Genomic DNA, 17,770 nt, shown 5'->3' on the forward strand with positions numbered 1-17,770 from the left:
ATTTTCTCAAGGTTGTAACACTAACATTATTCATCTGGGTTTTAACAAAATTCCCAAAATTACTAAGACTACTGGGTATTTGTTCTAGTCTATTTTGCATATCATCTGAAAACATACATTTGGGCTGAGCTTAAGAATACACTGTCTAGACTCATGGGGTTCAGCAGTAAATGATATCTAATGAATTCATGTTAATAGAATACAAGCCAAAAAACAAATGGAGTTCTTATTATACGTTTTTCTATCCTTTAGCTCAAGAGTAGAACAGTAAATAATTACCAGTATAGAATAGGCTCTAGTATAGGTCTAAAGTCTCCTAGTTGGGGTGCCTGGGTGGCTCAGTGGGTTAAGCCTCTGCATTTAGCTCAGGTCATGATCTCAGGGTCCTGGGATCGAGCCCCACATCGGGCTCTGCTCAACGGGGAGCCTGCTTCCTCCTCTCTCTCTCTCTCTCTCTCTCTCACTGCCTGCCTCTCTGCCTACCTGTGATCTCTGTCAAATAAATAAATAAAAATCTTTAAGGTCTCCTAGTTTAAAAAAAAAAAAAAAAAAAGACAATTACACTTAACAGAATACACTTACCCTGCCTCATCTAGTACAATTCAGTAACTGAAATAAAATGAGAGAAATTATAGCATTCTCCACCAGTAAAATTTAGAGGTGCTTTAATTAAATTTGTAACAACTAAAGAATACATTTAGATTCAGCTTAATAAAAATGACTTAGGATGTCTTGCAAACAAATACTGAAATAGGATAAGATTTAGAAGAGTGACAGAAGCAGAAAGGAAAGTAAGGGGGGGTGCCAAAGGACCTTACAGGTGAATCCCACCTCAACAAACACAAAAAGCAAGCCATCCATCACTTGCTAGAAGGAATCCCACAACTGGCTGGGACTCTCCAGCAGCCAATATAAAGAGGGAAATCGATTCAGAATAATGTTCCTAAAATAGAAGTAAGTACAATAACTGTGGGGTTGGGGAGACTGGAAGAGAAGAAACTGGTGTAGCCTCAGCACAACTATCTCCAAAATTAAGAGTAGACTCAAAATAAGGAGAAAGACTTGATACATTCCATTTAATAGATACCAGACTTTGTACTTCACCAGAAATTCTTTGCAAACACCCAAACAGAATGTTAATTAGGCCATTAAAAATTTCAATGATTTTTTTTTTTTTAAAGATTTTATTTATTTGACAGAGAGAGAGGGAGAGTTCACAAGTAGGCAGAGAGGCAGACAGAGTGGGGGCGGAAGCAGGCTCCCTGTTGAGCACAGAGCCCTATGCGGGGCTCCATCCCAGGACCCTGAGATCATGACCTGAGCCGAAGGCAGAGGCTTTAACCCTCTGAGCCACCGAGGCGCCCCTAATATTTTATTTACTTATTTGACATAGAGAGAGAGATCCCAAGTAGGCAGAGAGGCAGGCAGAGAGAGGGGGAAGCAGGCTCCCTGCTGAGCAGAGAGCCCAATGTGGGATTCGACCCCAGGACCCTGAGATCATGACCTGAAGGCAGAGGCTTACCCACTGAGGCACCCAGGCACTTCCTCAATGAATTTTAAAAATTAAAACTCACTCAGGCCACCGTCACTGAACTGAGAAAACACAAATTAGCTCAGACTTAGTAAGTAAAAAATCTGTCTTGCCACTGGTAAAGCTGGGATAACAGAACTGAACAGCCAGCTACACAAAGGAAACAGTATTTCTCTAGAAGATACACATTAGTAAAGTGAACAAAGGTAACATAATCCTGATACCAAACCCAAACAGGGACAGCTTAAAAAGGATAAGGATACATCAGTATTATTTGTGACTACAAATAAAACACTCTCAAATCTAATTCAGAAGCACAGTAAAAAAAAATATGCCATGGCCAGGAATCCAAGGATCATTCCACATTAGAAAGCATATTAATGCACTACACACTACAATTAGTTCCAAGTGGGTTACAGAGTTAACTGAAAAAAATAAATAAAACTTTTTTTTAAAAATAAAGAGTATTTGTTCTTTTAGAGAACTGAGAATAATCAGCAAAAAAAAAAAAAAAAAAAAATTTGTAATCAATGGAATATTAAAGATTTTCCAATGTTTAAAAAATTGTCATGATAATATCACTGGAGAGATAAGCATTATTAAACTGCTGGTGGAGTATATATTATTAACAATATTTCTAGAACAAGACCCGTATACTGAGAGCCTTAAAGCTCTGCCCTTGGGTGGCTCAGTCAGTTAGGCATCTGACTTTAGCTTGGGTCATGATCTCAGGTCCCTGGGATAGAACCCAATAGGGCTCTGAGCTTAGCGGGGAATCTGCTTCTCCCACTCCCTTTGCCCCTTCCCCTGCTCTGGCACCCGCCCACTCTCTCTCTCTAATAAAATCTTAAGAAAAAAAAGCTCAGGGGCACCTGGATGGCTCAGATGGTTGAGCATCTGTCTTGGGCTCAGGCCATCATCCCAGGGTCCTTCTTCTCCCTCTCCCTCTAGGCTCCCCCTGCTTGTGTTCTCTTGCTCTGTCAAATAAATAAAATCTTAAAACAAACAAACAAAAATCGGGCTTTTGGTTCAGTAATGTCACTTAACCTAGACAAGGCAAAAAGTGAGAGATTCAATGAAGGAATGTGCCGGCCTGGGTATAATGTAAATCTTCAACAAGGAACTGCTACATAAATCACCCATACATTCAAAGATAAACTTGATGCCACTGAAAATGAGGATTTCAAGGAACTCTGAAGGACAGAGGAAAATGTTCACCATATATCAGATTAAAAAGGAGAGTTGTCTGGCTGGCTCACTCAATGGAGCATGGGACTCTTGGTCTCCAGGTTGTGGGTTCGAGGTCTGTTTTGGGGAATGGAGACTACTTTAAAAAAAGGGCGGAGGGAGGGCACCTGGGTGGCTCAGTGGGTTAAAGCCTCTCCCTTCTGCTCAGATCACAGTCCCAGGGTCCTGGGATTAAGCCCTGAGTTGGGCTCTCTGCTCAGCGGGTAGCCTGCTTCCTCCTCTCTCTCTGCCTGCCTCTCTGCCTACTCTCTCTGTCAAATAAAATCTTTAAAAAAAAAAAAAAAAAAGACACTTATGCCAATTAGTAGCTGTATTAGCAATGATGTTTCTCCGTGTTTTTCTATATTTTTTCAGATTAATCTCAAGATTTAAGTTACCAAAACAATAGGATAGAGAAAACTTTTTTAAAAAGCTTTTTCTTCAACACTTTCTTTTAAAGAGAAGGAGAGGAGCAGGGGCAGAGGGAGGGAGAAAGACAGAATCTTAAGTAGGCCCCAGTAAGCTGGTTATGGGCTGAGCCCACAACCCTGATCATGACCAGAGGTGAAAACTAAGAGCTGGTGGCTCAACTGACTGAGCCACCCAGGTGCCCCCTTAATTTGACATTTCAAATACAAAATAATAGTTTTGAAATGTATACAGTAATAAAAACATTTGAGCTAATCCTACTCTTTACTGTTCATGTGTAATAGTATCTGCTGCCCAAATATTTATACATTTCAATATATTTTAAGCAAGAGCATTCCCCCAAATTATTCTCCGGTAAATTGTTCACCTACTGTTTTCCATATGGTGTCTATTTCTTTCATTCAAAAGCAAGTACGATTACAAAACCACTTATTAATTCAAGACTTGCAAATCAGATTTATAAACCAAGTCCAACTTTACTAGAATGTGTTCAGTTTACAAAGCCACCCACTATCACCTTAATATCAGTTCAGTAAACCCATGATTTAAATATGCTCTTTTAAGACCACTCAAACTAAACCATTTTTAAGACTTCCGTATTCCGTTACAAAGAGTTACAGAGGAACATAAAAATGTAACTTAACAATACAAACTATGGGTTACTCTTTTAAAAGCCAAGACTTGAATGTATTTAAACCTGGACTGCGTGTTACAGTTTAACTTGTAAAAGTTGTGTAAAAGATCTGGCAAAAACGGATACCTTGAGCGCGTCCAGTATACCCCGATCCTTAAACGTCTGGTAAAGCTTTTTTCGCAGTTCATCTTGACTCAACACGTCAGATTCGGGGTGCATAGTGAACTGGAAGAAAAAAATGGTTACGGGTTACCCGGCGGGCAGATGGACCATGAATTTTTGAAAACAGTCCAGTGGCCTCCCGGGAAACCCTAAGAGGCTGAGCAGGGGAAAAGAAGCTACAGCGGAAACAAACAACAGGTCCCTGGGGAGCAGCCAGTGTGTGTACCCGAGCCGCTAGCTGCCAGCTTCCCCTGCCCCCGACTCCCCCGCCTCCCGCCCCGCCCGTCCTGCCTGGGCCCGAGTTAACACCCCGCCCGAGCTGCAGGTTCAGGAGGAGTCCTCGCGTTCAGGGCTCGGTCTCTGCCCGCGACCAGTCGGGAAGAACAGGGGAGTTGAACACTTCGGCTCTCGCTCTGAACTAGGAACTCCAACCGACTCGCACTTCCGTTCTCACTGGTTCTGACGGGTAGGCGGGGTCGTGGTCCACACGCGACTTTCCCACGCGGCTGGAGGGCGAGGACCGGTAGTGAGGCAACAAGAGAAAACCGGGTACCAACCGGAATTCGTCGGGCTCCGCGTTGAGCCCGCCCTCCCCAAGGCCCGCCAAACGGAACCGCCCTTATCGTCACTTCTATGGCGCACGCGCTGGGTTACGCAGCCCTCTGGCCGGAAGCTCCTCCCACCTCTCGCGAGATCGCAACCGCGGACTCTCGCGAGGATTCTCGGGGAGTTCTGACAGAGGCTGCCAAGCGCGGGTCGGCTGAGGGAAGTGACTGTTTCCTTTGGCGGCATCTCCCCGCAGGTAGGAGATGGGGTGAGTAGGGGGCGGGAGGTCCAGCGGACGTTCCGGGTCCCGTGTGACGCGGATTTTGGCCCAGTCTCCAGTCCGCCCGGGGACAACCGGATCGGACCTGGCCAGTCCCCGTTCGGTCACATCCCGGGCCACTGGGCCGACGCACATCGCGTTTTAGCCCGCAAGTGTCGATCAGCTCGGGGCCTTTGCTTCATTTTGCCTTTCACTGGGACAGTCCGCGAATGCAGGGTTTTTTAACGGCCGTCCTGTTGTCATTTGGAGCTGGAAAATTTGTGGGCCCTGTCCGCTGAGGGGCGGGGATTAGTCCTCTCACAAGCAGCCTGATAGCGTGTAACAAAGTGCTTGGTAACATTGTCTCGAACAAGTTTCCAGGTAACCTCAAAGACGCAGCCGTAAGCGTGTCCTCTGGGCAGTTTGGGATAAATCTGTCACCCAGACTTTAAAGACTTGGTACACACCTACGTACTGCCCTTCGATCACAGCCATCTTTCCTGCTACAGATCTTCCTTGTCCCAGTCGTTATCAGCACCAGGTCCCGGCCGTCACTGCGGGCTAATTAGAACTGGCTCACCAGCGATAACCCATTTGCCATCCCCTATCATACCCCTTTTCCTCTGGACCACATACATTATATTTGAAGGTAAGATACTGCTGTATCTCACTCCCAACCCCCCAGAAAGGCCTTCCCATTTAAACATTCTCTGTTCCTTCAGTAGCTCCTTTCCAGAGCATTCCTTCCAACACACAGTTCAGAGTTATTGACCCTTTTAAAACGAGATTCCCAGAGGTGCGTATGTTCCCTGGAGGTGTCAAAAGGACATGATCTTAGTACAGCCTCAAATTGGCATTAGCTTTTTGGGTTCCTGTATCAGACTACTGCCCCTTACTGAGCTTGCATTAAATGTAAACTTTTGGGTCCTTGTAGATGAACTGCTCTTAACCTAGGTTTCTCTCCTATTGTACAGTTTGGGATTTCCCCCCCCCCCCCCGGTTTTTAACCTTTATTTATTTATTTATTTATTTTTGCATTCACTTAAATTCTCTTAACCTGCAGGGATTGTTGAACCTTTGGTGTTGCCTTCCAGTATATTAGCTGCCCAAGCGTGTTATCCTTCAATGTGATAAATTGTCCCTCACTTAAGCATTCAAAATGTTGAGCTGAACTAGGTTAATGTCACACGATGGTTCCCTGTCAACCGACTTGTACAACTTTGAAGTTCTTTGGGCACGGACATTCAAGTCTGGTAGGAGTGGTCCCTCACTCAACAAATAAAACGAGTGCAGCCTGCACCCCCGTCCCCTTGTAGCTCTGACAGTACCACGGACTTCTCGGAGCCACAAATCTCCAGTTTGTTCTCAGGTAGATACCAGGTTACTTCATACAATGATTTGCCATCCCCTGGATTTCTCTTCTAAAACAAAGTCTAGCCATTCAGCTTTCTGTCAAACAGTTGTATAAAGCAGCAAAACAAAGAAGGCGAGGGATGATTGCTGTATAAAACAGAAAGTCTAAGTTTGGCAGGGCTTGTTGTCATATAACCAGTACTTTGACTAACCACTTGTTTTTTGTCTGGATTCACATTAATGAAGTTAATGTAAATTAAAAGCTCCTAGCCTGTGTTCTGACCGGAGACAGGTATTTCATACGTGTTTCTCTTGGTGTTTTAATCTATTCCAAAAGTACTCAGTTACAGAAGAGAAGCCTTTGTTTCTGAAAACAAACATAAGTAAAACTAACCTATCTGAGGAGGTTTGACGGTTTTTTTTTTTTTTTTTTTAAAGATTTTATTTATTTATTTGACAGACAGAGATCGTAAGTAGGCAGAGAGGCAGGCAGAGAGAGAGAGGAGGAAGCAGGCTCCCTGCTGAGCAGAGAGCCCGATGCGGGGCTCGATCCTAGGACCCTGGGATCATGACCTGAGCTGAAGGCAGCGGCTTAACCACTGAGCCACCCAGGCGCCCCGGTTTGACGGTTTTGTTCCTGAGATTTCCCATGTCCCTGATGAGTATACAGCCACTTTTGTTAGTCAAAAATATCAGATTTGCTAAGACTTGAAGATCTGTATTTGAGGTTTTTGTTGTTTGTTTTTTAAGATACCTGTCTTAAGGTTCCAAGCCCGCCTTTTTGTCACACTTGCTATTAGAAAATCATGCTCTTTGAGGGAGCGCCTGGGTGGCTCAGTGGGTTAAGCCTCTGCCTTTGGCTCAGGTCATGACCTCAGGGTCTTGGGATCGAGCCCCCCATCAGGCTCTCTGCTCAGCCGGGAGCCTGCTCCCCCTCCATACCCTCCACCTGCCTCTATGGCTACTTGTGATCTCTCCCTCTCTCTGTCAAATAAATAAAAAGAAAAAAAAAAAAAAGGAAAATCATGCGCTGAGAAAACTGAAGTTCAGCAGATCTGCATCCTTTGCACCAGGTGACCTTTCTCCCCTTCTTCCTGATTGTAGTCTAAGAAGGCTTTTGTTTTTAACTTATTTCACACATTTCCATTCATTTTGTGCTTCACAGCCCCTCTCATGCCCGCCTCAGATACGTGATTTTTTTTTTTGCGTTCATTACTAGTTAGTGCCCTGTTTCTTACATCATGTAAACGCCCTCTTCCAGTTCAAGGTAGTCCGGAGCTTCTAGATCACCACATTGATTTTAGTTGTCGCTCCCTCTCAAACAGCTCAGATCACCTAGCCATCAGGGACGGCTACTGTTTTCATCCCAGGTGAGAGTCCTGGAGTCGACAACTCCCATCAGTGGTTATGGGAGTTTCCTCACAAGTGTGGAAACTTCAACTTCTCACAAAGGTGCTGTTAATCATTTGATCACAGACCTCCCCATTCAGGCCTCTGAGACCGTGAAGGCCTGAGCACTAGAATCTTCAGAAGGTTCTTTTCTCTGTTGAGGCCAGGTAATCCCAGCATGCCTCTCATTCCTGTGTTCCGGCTTCACCCGACACTGCCCCAGCCACTGCCCCCCTCCTCGCGGTTCCATTCCCCAGGTATGGCGCGCTTACTCTGTACTGGGCTCTGTGGTAAGCATTAGGAAGGCCTGCTCGGCCAGAAAACCACTTAGATTACCCTCAGGTTTCCCCAGGTAGCTTCCCCCTGACGCACCACTGTCCCCACTTCCTTCCCCTCCCTCCGACCTTCTACAGTGCTTTGAAACTCTTGTCCTGGGGTAAGTGAACTCCTTTTTTCCTTCAGTCTCCCTACAGAATGCACCTGCTTTCTGTGAGCACTTCAAATATGTCCTTTCCCCTCATTCCTGCAGCGTCCTCGGCTCTGACGTGTGTGCTGTCTACTGCTATAACAAAGTTGAGTGGCTGAAACAGCACAAATATGTTACCTTACATGTGTGTGGCACAGACGTCCACCGCGGGTCTCACTGGGCTGTGTTCCCTTCCGGAGGTTGTCGGGAAGAATCGGTTATCTTTGTGCTCCCCAACTTCCGGAGGCCGCTCGCCTGCCGGCCCTTTCTTCCCTCTTCAACGCTGGCAACGTTGCATCTCCGCGACACCCCTTACCCCCTCTGCCATTGCGCTTCCTTCTGACCTTTTGGGCCTCTCTCTTCCACTTTTAAAGACCGTTGTGATAATACTGGGCCCACCTGGCTCGTCCGGGCTGCTCTCCCTGTCCTAAGGTCAGTTGGCGAACCACCTCAGTTCCACCTGCAGCTTTAATGCCCCTCGGCCGGGAAACGAACATTCACAGGTTTTCCGGGTCAGGATGTGGTCAGGGCGGGGCGTGTGGTTCTGGCACCACCACATGCTCAGAATGGACGTGTTCATTTCATCCCTGTTTTTTTCCTTATTTCCTTTCCTGGTGAAGAGACTCATCTTGATACTCTGCTTGATCACCTCAGTCAGGCATTTGGAAACATCCTTGATTCTTCCCTCTTCCTCAGTTCCCCAGTTTAATCCATTGCCCAGTTCTGTGTAGCCATCTCCTCCCCCCTGGAGACTTCGTCTTTGTAGGAGAGGGGTGAAGGGCCCCTACTTTAGGTGATGGGGAAATGGAGCAGACACACACTGTTGGAGCTCACACAGACACCGGCAGCTGCTTCACTTGTACTAAGTAACACTTTGTGGATGGAGGAAAGCGATTGCTTCTTTTGTATCACAGGCTGGAGTACTAAGTAACACTTGCTTCCTGGATGGAGGGAAAGTAGACTTGGCAGAACTTGAAACATTTCAAATCATTGTTACAGAGCCAATACAGAGGCCACGGTCCAATACAGTAGCAACTGACCGCATGTGGCTTTTTAACTAAACAAAGTGAAAAACTCAGTTCTGCAGATACAATAGCCAGCGGTGGCTACCACACTGGACAGTGCAGCTACAGAACTTTTCCCTCCCCGTGGAAAATTGAGTGTATCAAACAGCATAGAATTCTAAAGTGTCTCATCTTTGCCTACCACCTTGGCATAATAAACCTCAAATACTAAGTGATGTAGACATTCCCTTCCGAGACAATGTGGTTGTTGTCTCCCAAGATTTCCATTTCTTCCACTTCACCTTCCAGTTCTGCCTGTAGAGTCGAACAGTCGCATTACTCATTCAGCTGCTATGAAATCAAATTATTGGCAGTTCAAGTTCTGTCCGGCTGTAGAGTCTATGACCTGATCTTTATGTGGTGTTTCCTCGGTTCCCTTTCTGTTTATCGTCACCCTGTACTGACACTAGGCAGGCATGGGGATAAGGGTTTTCTTCCTTAGATGTATATTGTTTTCAGCCGCTGCTTAAATGTTTGTGTGGCAGAAATGAGCCCTTCCCTTGGCAAACTCCAGCTGCAAACTCCTGTTCCAATTAAGGACATCATTGTTGACTTTGTTCAGATTGAAAGTTCTCATCCCTTTGCCTCTTGACAATTTCTTTCAATCTCGAGAATTGTTGCTACTTCTGCTGGCTTTGCAGAGCTTTCACATCATTCCTGCCTGACTTGTTATCCAGTTTCACTATGGGGGCCTTTCCCCGCATCTTTCCCCTAAGACACTTGCTGTAAAGGATCAGATGGTCTCCGTTGCAGCTGCTCAATCCGTCATTTTGTCAGCGGGCAAGGCCGCCTTCAGCAACAATAAAAGGATGGACAAGGCCAGATTGGGCCTGCAGGATGCAGTGTCCCAACACCTGCCCCGAGTGACATTCTAAATTCCCTTTACCTCATCAAGCCAAAAGAACGTCTTATTTGCCTCTTCTTCCAGTCATGGGCCTTCCAATTCCAGAGTTCAAAGTGCCAGTTGTGCCTTGATTTCCTTACCAACGGAGGTTGTATTCATTAGGAAAACATTTCAGGTTTTCTCACGTTCAGTGTGATTCAGCAGGAGTCCCAGTGAGGCTTGATGAGCCCTGGGCTCCGACACACCTCACCGTACACGCCCTGAGGGGGTGTACTCTCCGTTAGCCAGGTGGCTGCCCCATGTGGAGGCCTTAAGGGTCAGCCCGTCTCTGCATGCATGTGCTCCTCTGTGTCGATCTAGAGAGCCAGATACTGTGCCTAGTGCTTCACATGAATTACACTGTATAATCCTCAAGGTCACTGTAAGGGATCTCTGATGGTTGCCTCTGTCTCACCGGGGAGGAAACTGGCATTGGGAGTTTAAGGACTGTGCCTGTGCTCATGTTTCCAGTCGGTGGCAGAGGCAGACCCAAACCTAGCTTTGTCTGATTCCAAAGACCGTGTGCTAGAAGTACATAAATACGTACATAAATCCTTCCACCCGTCTGTCTGTTCATCCAGATTTTGATTGTGCTAAAAGCCACAGAATCCCTGATTCCCCCCGCAACCAACCCCACCCCCAACACTTTCTCTTCATTCCCTTAGCAAACCTATAAACACCAATTCTAAGATTTCTTAACACCTCAAGTGTCTTTCTTTTTGGATTATGGTTTCTTTCATCTTTTCTAGAATACAAAATGGTATCTTCCTTTCTTTTTTTTTTTTTCTCTTTTAGTAATCCGTATATCCAATATGCGGCTTGAACTCACAACCCCAACATCGAGAGTCACACACACACCACCGACCAAGCCAGCCGGGCGTCCCATGTCTTCCCTTCTTACGAATGCAGTTTGAGGAGGCATATCATAGGCTCTTGCATTTGCAGAGACTTAGATTGATAGCATACATTGTTCAGGTAGAAAGAAGACAAAATCTGCACCCTTTATCAATTTCTCCCAGTGTTAGTGCTAGTAATGCTAACTGGTCCGTCCAAGTTTGTTCCAGCTTGCTCCGAATGTTCTTTTGGGGTCATGAGAATGTTGTTTTTACGATTTTGTATTAGAAGTCTTCCAGTTTCCCTGTGAAAATAAGGTACTGGATTCTATAGGACATATCACAGACCTAATTTGTCTAGTCCCAAAGCCATTTGTCTATGGCGATAGACTGAAAAACGTGACAGGCTTTGTGGTCTCTTCTACAATGTCAGGTTTAAGTAAAAAATTGAATTCTAGACTTCTTGTTAACAATTTTTCATTTTCAGTATGGAGTACTGAAAACATGTTATTTTCATTTAACTAGGAGCTATATATTGAAGACAATGTCTGGAAGCTTCTACTTTGTAATTGTGGGCCACCATGATAATCCGGTTTTTGAAATGGAATTTTTGCCAGCTGGAAAAGCAGAATCCAAAGTGCGTATGGAACCTTGCCAAATTCTGTAAGAATCCTTATGTTGTTGTAATGGTAATGGTGTGGCACAAGTTGACAGCTGGGCGAGACCCGGACAGATGAGGTAACTGGAATCCGCCACAATTAAATGGGGCTTGCCCCGCAGTCCCACAGGTTGAAAGAAGCCGGCCAGGGAACAGTGTCTGAGTGGTTGACTCATCCTTTGATTCACCACACACTCGGCACATACTAACTAGCAGGATGCTCTGGGTCTCTGCTCTGATATGTAGTTCACTGTGTCACCCGTTCTGAAAAGCTGCTTGCTCCCTGAGCACCTAGGAACATAGTCCACCTGTTGTGGGACCAGAAGAACAGTTGTCACTGACTGGAAATAGCATGGAGAGCCCATTCTGTCCAGGGGAATTACACTTCTCGTCAGGACATACGGAGGAGGGCCATCTGCACCTGGGAGGGCTAAGAGAGACCCTTGCTTCCATGCCCCGCTGGCCCTGAGACTCCAGCAGCTTTCAGTGCCCTTCTGCCCCCGCGGCTAGCTGGGTGGAGCCCGCATGCCATTCTCCCCAGTGACACCACCCAACTTCCTTGTTGCCAGTAATGGTTCCAGAAAAACAAGCTCGGTTCAAGAACATGCCATTCAGAGTAAACATGTAGAATCTTGAGATGAGGATACCCGGGGCCCTTCCATCTTTCTGCACTGCTCCATATTGCTCATAAAAAGTTGGGCTGTGTTTCTCCCAACTCCGAAATAAGCTTTCATGTCCCTTAAAAATTGATTTTTGAAATTAACTGTACCACATCCAGTGTGTGATGCTTTTCAACTATTTAAATCTTGCCATAAAAATAAGATAGAAATGTGGTAAAGGTATTCTCTGTCAGGTGGCTGTTGCTACATTATGGCCCCACATTCCTGTGAGCACGGTGCTTATTAGAACTTGCTACTGAGGCTTCTCCGTAGCAGCGGCTGCTTTGTGGTACAGGGCTACTTACATAGTTTCTGTGGACCTGTGGGAGGCAAAGCTGTGCCTGTAGAAACACTCTGTGGCATGACTTGCCCTTAGTTCCTTCTCCTGCTACCACTCGCCTTAAAGCATTTCTGCATTTTTCCTCTAATTGATGACCCCATGGAAAACACTGCTGTAAGCCAGACACAAAACACATCGATTTCTCTAGGGACGAAATTAGCCTCGTCATGGTGATGTGAGTGGAGTAAACATGCCTGAGCTGTGCAGGGGATTCCAAGCAACTGGCAGCCTTCGTCCAGCCCCGTCCCAGGAACAGCCTCCGCAGCAGGGAGGTCATATGACATTGCCGTTCCCAGGGCTGGCATAACAGAGCACCACAAACCGGGCAGCTTAAAGTAAAAGCAGCTCATTGTCTCACGGCCTGGAGGCCAGAAGTCCAAGCACAATGCATCTAGGCAGGGCCAGGCCCCCTGTGAAGCTGCCAGGGGAAGATCTGTTCCAGGCCTCTCTCTTAGCTTCTGGTAGTTCCTTGGCTTGTGGCCACAGAACCCCAGTCTTCACATGGCATTCTTGCTGTGTGTCCGTCCCTACATGCCCCTCTTTCTTAACTATGCCAGTGACGCTGGATCAGGGCCATCCCACTCTAGCACGCTAACGACAGCTGCAGTGACCCTCTCTCCAAAGAAGGCCACGTTCTGAGGTACTGGGTGGGGTGGTGGGTGGTCAGGACTTGAACAGAAGAATTCAGCTCAACCCGTTAATGGAAGTCTTCATGAAAAGTTTATTTTGAAATAATTCCACAGGGGTAAGACTCCCAGGTTGTGAATTCCCTCTCCACATTATGGGGGACTGTCCCACCTCCAGTTAAGCCCACGAAAAGGACACTCAGCTCTGATAGGACTGTCTCCTGATGTTGAGACCGGTGACTACTCACAGCTGGGGCTGAGCATGGCCTCCTGCCACTCCCAGGTCCCCCTGTCACCTAAGCTCCATTCACCTGAAAGAGGCCAACACCAAACCTGTAAGAGTGCCACCTCCTCAGCCGCCTCCACTCGCCAAGTGTCACCGTGTCCCAAGGCCTTCCCTGCCCTTTTCCCCTGCTGACCCTGAGACCCATGCCGATGTCACTTCTGTGTAGCTCTCCTTCGCCACCTCCTTAGCTCTCCAGCCGACCACCACCTGTCCGCTAGCCAGAGCCACTTACATATTTTTTCATAAATACGTATTATTTATTATTAATTATTTTACAATTTATTATTCATAAATATGTATGTATTTTGCAAAAAATAAATTTTTTCCTCTAAAAAGATATGAGGGTGTTTAAAGCAGAATCTCTATTTTTAACCTACTGTACTTCACACACTGAAATAATTACCAAATTTCGTAACTTCCTTCTTGCAAAATTAAAAAAGTAATCTATATTGTTTCTTGAACACCAACATTTCATTTATTAATTGGCCGTTTCTATTTCTTGAGTCTTAGATAGCAAATAGAAAAGAATATGATGTGAAAACACTGAAGATCTTTTCTAAGTCCCATGACAGTAATAAATGAAGTAGCAGCAGAAAATGCCCCCTCCCCACAAGAAGACTATGTATAGAATTTCCAGAATGAAATGTTGGTGTTCTCGATGCTGTCTGGAAATGTTAATCTGGTGCTACTCACGTTGTCCTCTAGGACGATCACCGTCATCTGAACCAGTTCATAGCTCATGCTGCTCTTGACCTCGTAGACGAGAACATGTGGCTGTCCAACAACATGTACTTGAAAACTGTGGACAAGTTCAATGAGTGGTTTGTTTCGGCATTTGTTACTGCAGGTCATATCCTTATCTTTTACAAAAAGATGTCTAACTAAAGGTTGGGTAACAGACTAGAACAACATGAGACATAGATGCCAGACTGTGAGTCTGTGGACTTCAAGTGTCAGGTAAAAACTGCCATTTATGGGGCTACTGTTATTTGGAGTGGGGAAGCATTTGTTTAATATTTTTAACAGATAATTTTGTTTAACAGATACTTTTAGAACCAAGTCTCAAATAAAGCTATGGTCAAGCTGAACCATTAGGTTGATTTTACTTTATTCCGTAGGGACTTTCTAACTTAGAAAGATTGTGTCCTCTGATAAAAGTTACCTAACTTCAAATGCAGTTTACATATTTGGCTTTTCCATCACGAAATACAATGCATGTGACTCATTTGAAGGATAGCGTATCACCTGACAACTTTTCATTTTTCATTTCTATTAAGATTATACCTTAATTCTTTCACATATGAGATTTATTATGCTCCATGACATAAGGCAAGAAGATGGGATAAAGAATTTCTTCACCGATGTCTATGATTTATACATAAAGGTATGGTATGCTCCCTAACTTTTTTAATTTGATTGTAAAAAGGGATTCCAACAGGAAACTGGCCTTGGCAGTAACTCCCTTGTACTGTGGTTTTCATCTCAGACTAGTTCCCCCCCAGTCAGAATGACCCCTGGAAGCTCCCTCACAGGCAAGACTTCACCACCAGGCTAACATATATTTAGGACAGAACACATCGTAGTTGTTTTTAAACAGGTTTCAGTTTCCCCCTTTGGCACATACAGTTGATTTTATTAGGGAACCCTAAAAAGAGAAGGAAGCAAGCTACAAAAAGGAAATTGCTTCATAATTTTAATCTAAAATGTTCTCCATCTACTTTACAAGTAAGTTACACAGCAATGATTATAGATCATAAACTGTCAGGAAGTTTACCAAATAGTCTTTGAAGGGTAATGGTGCCACTCACATTTCTTAATATTTAGAAAAAATAATATAGTAGTAGGATGTCTGTGGTTAAACTGCAGGGCTAACAGTCTGCTCCTATTAATTTTAAATGGTCTGTATTTAGACAAGATTTTTTGCATATCAGCACAGTTAATATTCCTGGTCAGATTTAGCAAATAAAAATATTTAGCTCTTGGGGCGCCTGGGTGGCTCAGTGGGTTAAAGCCTCTGCTTTCGGCTCAGGTCATGATCCCAGGGTCTTGGGATCAAGCCCCACATCAGGCTCTCTGCTTGGCAGGGAGCCTGCTTCCTCCTCTCTCTCTGCCTGCCTCTCTGCCTGCTTGTGGTCTCTATCTGTCAAATAAATAAATAAAATCTTAAAAAAAAAAAAAAAAAAAAAATATTTAGCTCTTAAAAAGATAAGACAACATCAAGTAGATTAAGGTATAAAAACTTTTTAACGCCTTTGCCTAATTAGTGATTCCATTTGACAGTTTTCTCGCATGTATTATGATACACTCATTATACTATTTAAGAACCTGATCATTTAGCCTGTGTTAAAGGAGTGTATTCAAAACCTGATTGTTAAAAATTACTATATAAGGGTAATTTAATATAGCAGCAAATGTATACATTTTTTTAAAACTATGAGCATATGGTGGATTTTTAGTTTTATGCAGCCAAAGGGCCTTATAGATAAACCCATACATTTATAATTAATGTGAGTAGATTAGTATTTCACACGGAGGGTGAATCCTGAAAGTTCTTTAGCTTACAGAGGAACGCTGATCATACCACCATTAGTTTTGCCACAGGCACTTCTCAAAACTGAAACACGAAATCAAAAATCTCCTCAAGGGGGCATTATTATTTAACAACAGAACATAAAAATGTGGTCTTCAGACTTTTGTTTTAGATGTCTTTGATGATTTAATTTAGAACTTTAAAATAATTTCCTTCTAGAGATCTAGGATTTGTCAGCCTTTGTACTTTGACAAGCTTACTAATACCTTCTTCTTTCCTAGTTTGCAATGAATCCATTTTATGAACCCAATTCTCCTATTCGATCAAGCGCATTTGACAGAAAAGTTCAGTTTCTTGGGAAGAAACATCTTTTAAGTTGAATGTGGAAAAATCTGGAAATAAACAATACCACTACAATGGGGTATTCTCAGGAATGTGTATGTTGTAAGTAACTTGACTAAATAGCCTGGAAGTTTTACTTGTAGTCTAAATTTATCTAAACCTAATGAATTCCTTGTATTATTTCAAAACAGTACATTCAGTTTCTTAACGATTGTCAACAGATTATCAATATTTGCTTGTAAACAGTGTTATTTATAAACTCTTTATAACCTTAAAAATATCTTTATTCTAAAACTTAAAGATGAGCTTTTGACTTTACTCATTCAGACAGCTTGATCTTGATGTCACAATTCAGAACTAAATGTCCTTGTCAAGATTTTGGTAGACAGATTTAAAAGTTTCTGCTATAGGGAATGAAGCTGATAGTGTGTGCATGGGTTTCTATACATCTATACTGTTATAAAACCACACAGGCAGTATACATAGCACTCCACAAGAGGCCGAAGCAAGCAGCTTTTGCGGTGCCAAACACCAAGGCCTGTCTCTGTCAGAGTGATTCTGCTATAAATCAAGAATCCATGTTGTAAAATGGGAGGCTGGGACCAAAATGACAGGTTATGTTCTTACATTGTCTTTCCCTCCGACAGTAAACTAAAGTAAGCGAACTTGTTGACAGTTATAATAGTAAAATGTTGTAATTCTGGAATTGTAAACAAAGAAAAGTTTATATTACATTAACATTTGCATTCTTAGCTTTTTTAGGCTGTACACCAAGGGGGTGAGGAGTGTTCTGTAACCAGTGGGATCTTACTGTAAACTAGTAAATGTCCATTTAAAAACAAGTTATAACCAGATATTTTCTGTGCTAATTGTGAGCACTTAATTTTTTTCCATCCTGAGTAACTTGAGCAAGTAGTTCTAAGTTTGGTCTCATACTGTTGTGTGAAGTTGCTACCGTAATGTTTTACTCTACCTATTTATTTGATTTCTTTAATAAAGATGTTTGTCCAAGATTATGGAAGTTTGGTCAAGTTTTGAAAGTGTTGCTTACGCTGCTACCGCTACTGTTTTAGTCCTTTTCCCCCTAGTGAGAGTCTACAAGCTATTACCTTAACCCATTTTCTAGAACTCAGATGCCCTCAAACTAGGTACCAGAGCTTTGGGAGTGGGAAGATACCCCACTAGAAATCGAGGAGTGGTTTGAGCCGAGCTCACTGCAGAGACCCCATTGTGTGTACTTACCGCACCCCGCCGGCTCTGCCCTCCGTGAACAGACCGCGCGGAGAGCAGCAGGAGGTTTCGGGCGCCCCGTAAACCCTGCAAACCCTGTAAACCCTGCGCCCTTCCTCTGGGCTTGTGAGGGAAGCGGGAACAAGGACCGCAGGCCCCGCGTGAGTACGTCGGTGCAGCCTAGCACCGAGCTGTGCGTGTGCAGGAGCATGAAGCCAGCCCACTGCCACGCGTGCGGGCGGATGGGACGCCAGGCGTGAGCTGCACTGGACGAGCACGTGGGCCGCGACAGTGCGGGGAAGCTGCCCCGGGCACACGGACAG

General features: G+C 44.4%; 2 protein-coding genes across 14 annotated transcripts in view; one reads left to right on the forward strand and one right to left on the reverse strand.

Annotated features, from left to right (window-relative positions):
- OFD1 (OFD1 centriole and centriolar satellite protein) overlaps window positions 1-4,644 on the reverse strand; it is a 45,937-nt gene extending 41,293 nt beyond the window's left edge. For 2 of the 9 annotated variants that reach the window (XM_082717008.1, XM_082717001.1), the window contains exons 1-2: window positions 4,293-4,453; window positions 3,948-4,046 (exon numbers count right to left, since the gene is read on the reverse strand). In XM_082717008.1, the coding sequence (XP_082573134.1) occupies window positions 3,948-4,040 (93 nt within the window). In that variant the 5' untranslated portion in view covers window positions 4,041-4,046; window positions 4,293-4,453. Of the gene's footprint in view, window positions 1-3,947; window positions 4,047-4,274 lie in introns of all 9 variants that reach the window. The other 7 variants (XM_082717003.1, XM_082717005.1, XM_082717007.1 and 4 more) reach the window with 7 other exon arrangements.
- Window positions 4,645-4,671: 27 nt separating this feature from the next.
- On the forward strand, window positions 4,672-17,233 carry TRAPPC2 (trafficking protein particle complex subunit 2). 5 transcript variants are annotated; one of them, XM_082717067.1, is made up of 5 exons: window positions 4,672-4,752; window positions 11,302-11,413; window positions 14,051-14,195; window positions 14,644-14,729; window positions 16,157-17,233. In XM_082717067.1, the coding sequence occupies exons 2-5, from the start codon at window positions 11,321-11,323 to the stop codon at window positions 16,253-16,255; spliced, it is 423 nt and encodes a 140-aa protein (XP_082573193.1). In that variant the 5' UTR covers window positions 4,672-4,752; window positions 11,302-11,320; the 3' UTR covers window positions 16,256-17,233. The 5 variants fall into 5 exon arrangements, 4 of the variants coding, with proteins under 4 accessions (XP_082573193.1, XP_082573195.1, XP_082573192.1 ...); XM_082717069.1 differs by having other exon boundaries at window positions 4,708-4,785; XM_082717066.1 differs by having other exon boundaries at window positions 4,742-4,797.
- Window positions 17,234-17,770: the final 537 nt, after the last annotated feature.

Source organism: Mustela nivalis, assembly GCF_964662115.1.
Source record: "Mustela nivalis genome assembly, chromosome: X".
NCBI classification, from domain to species: domain Eukaryota; kingdom Metazoa; phylum Chordata; class Mammalia; order Carnivora; family Mustelidae; genus Mustela; species Mustela nivalis.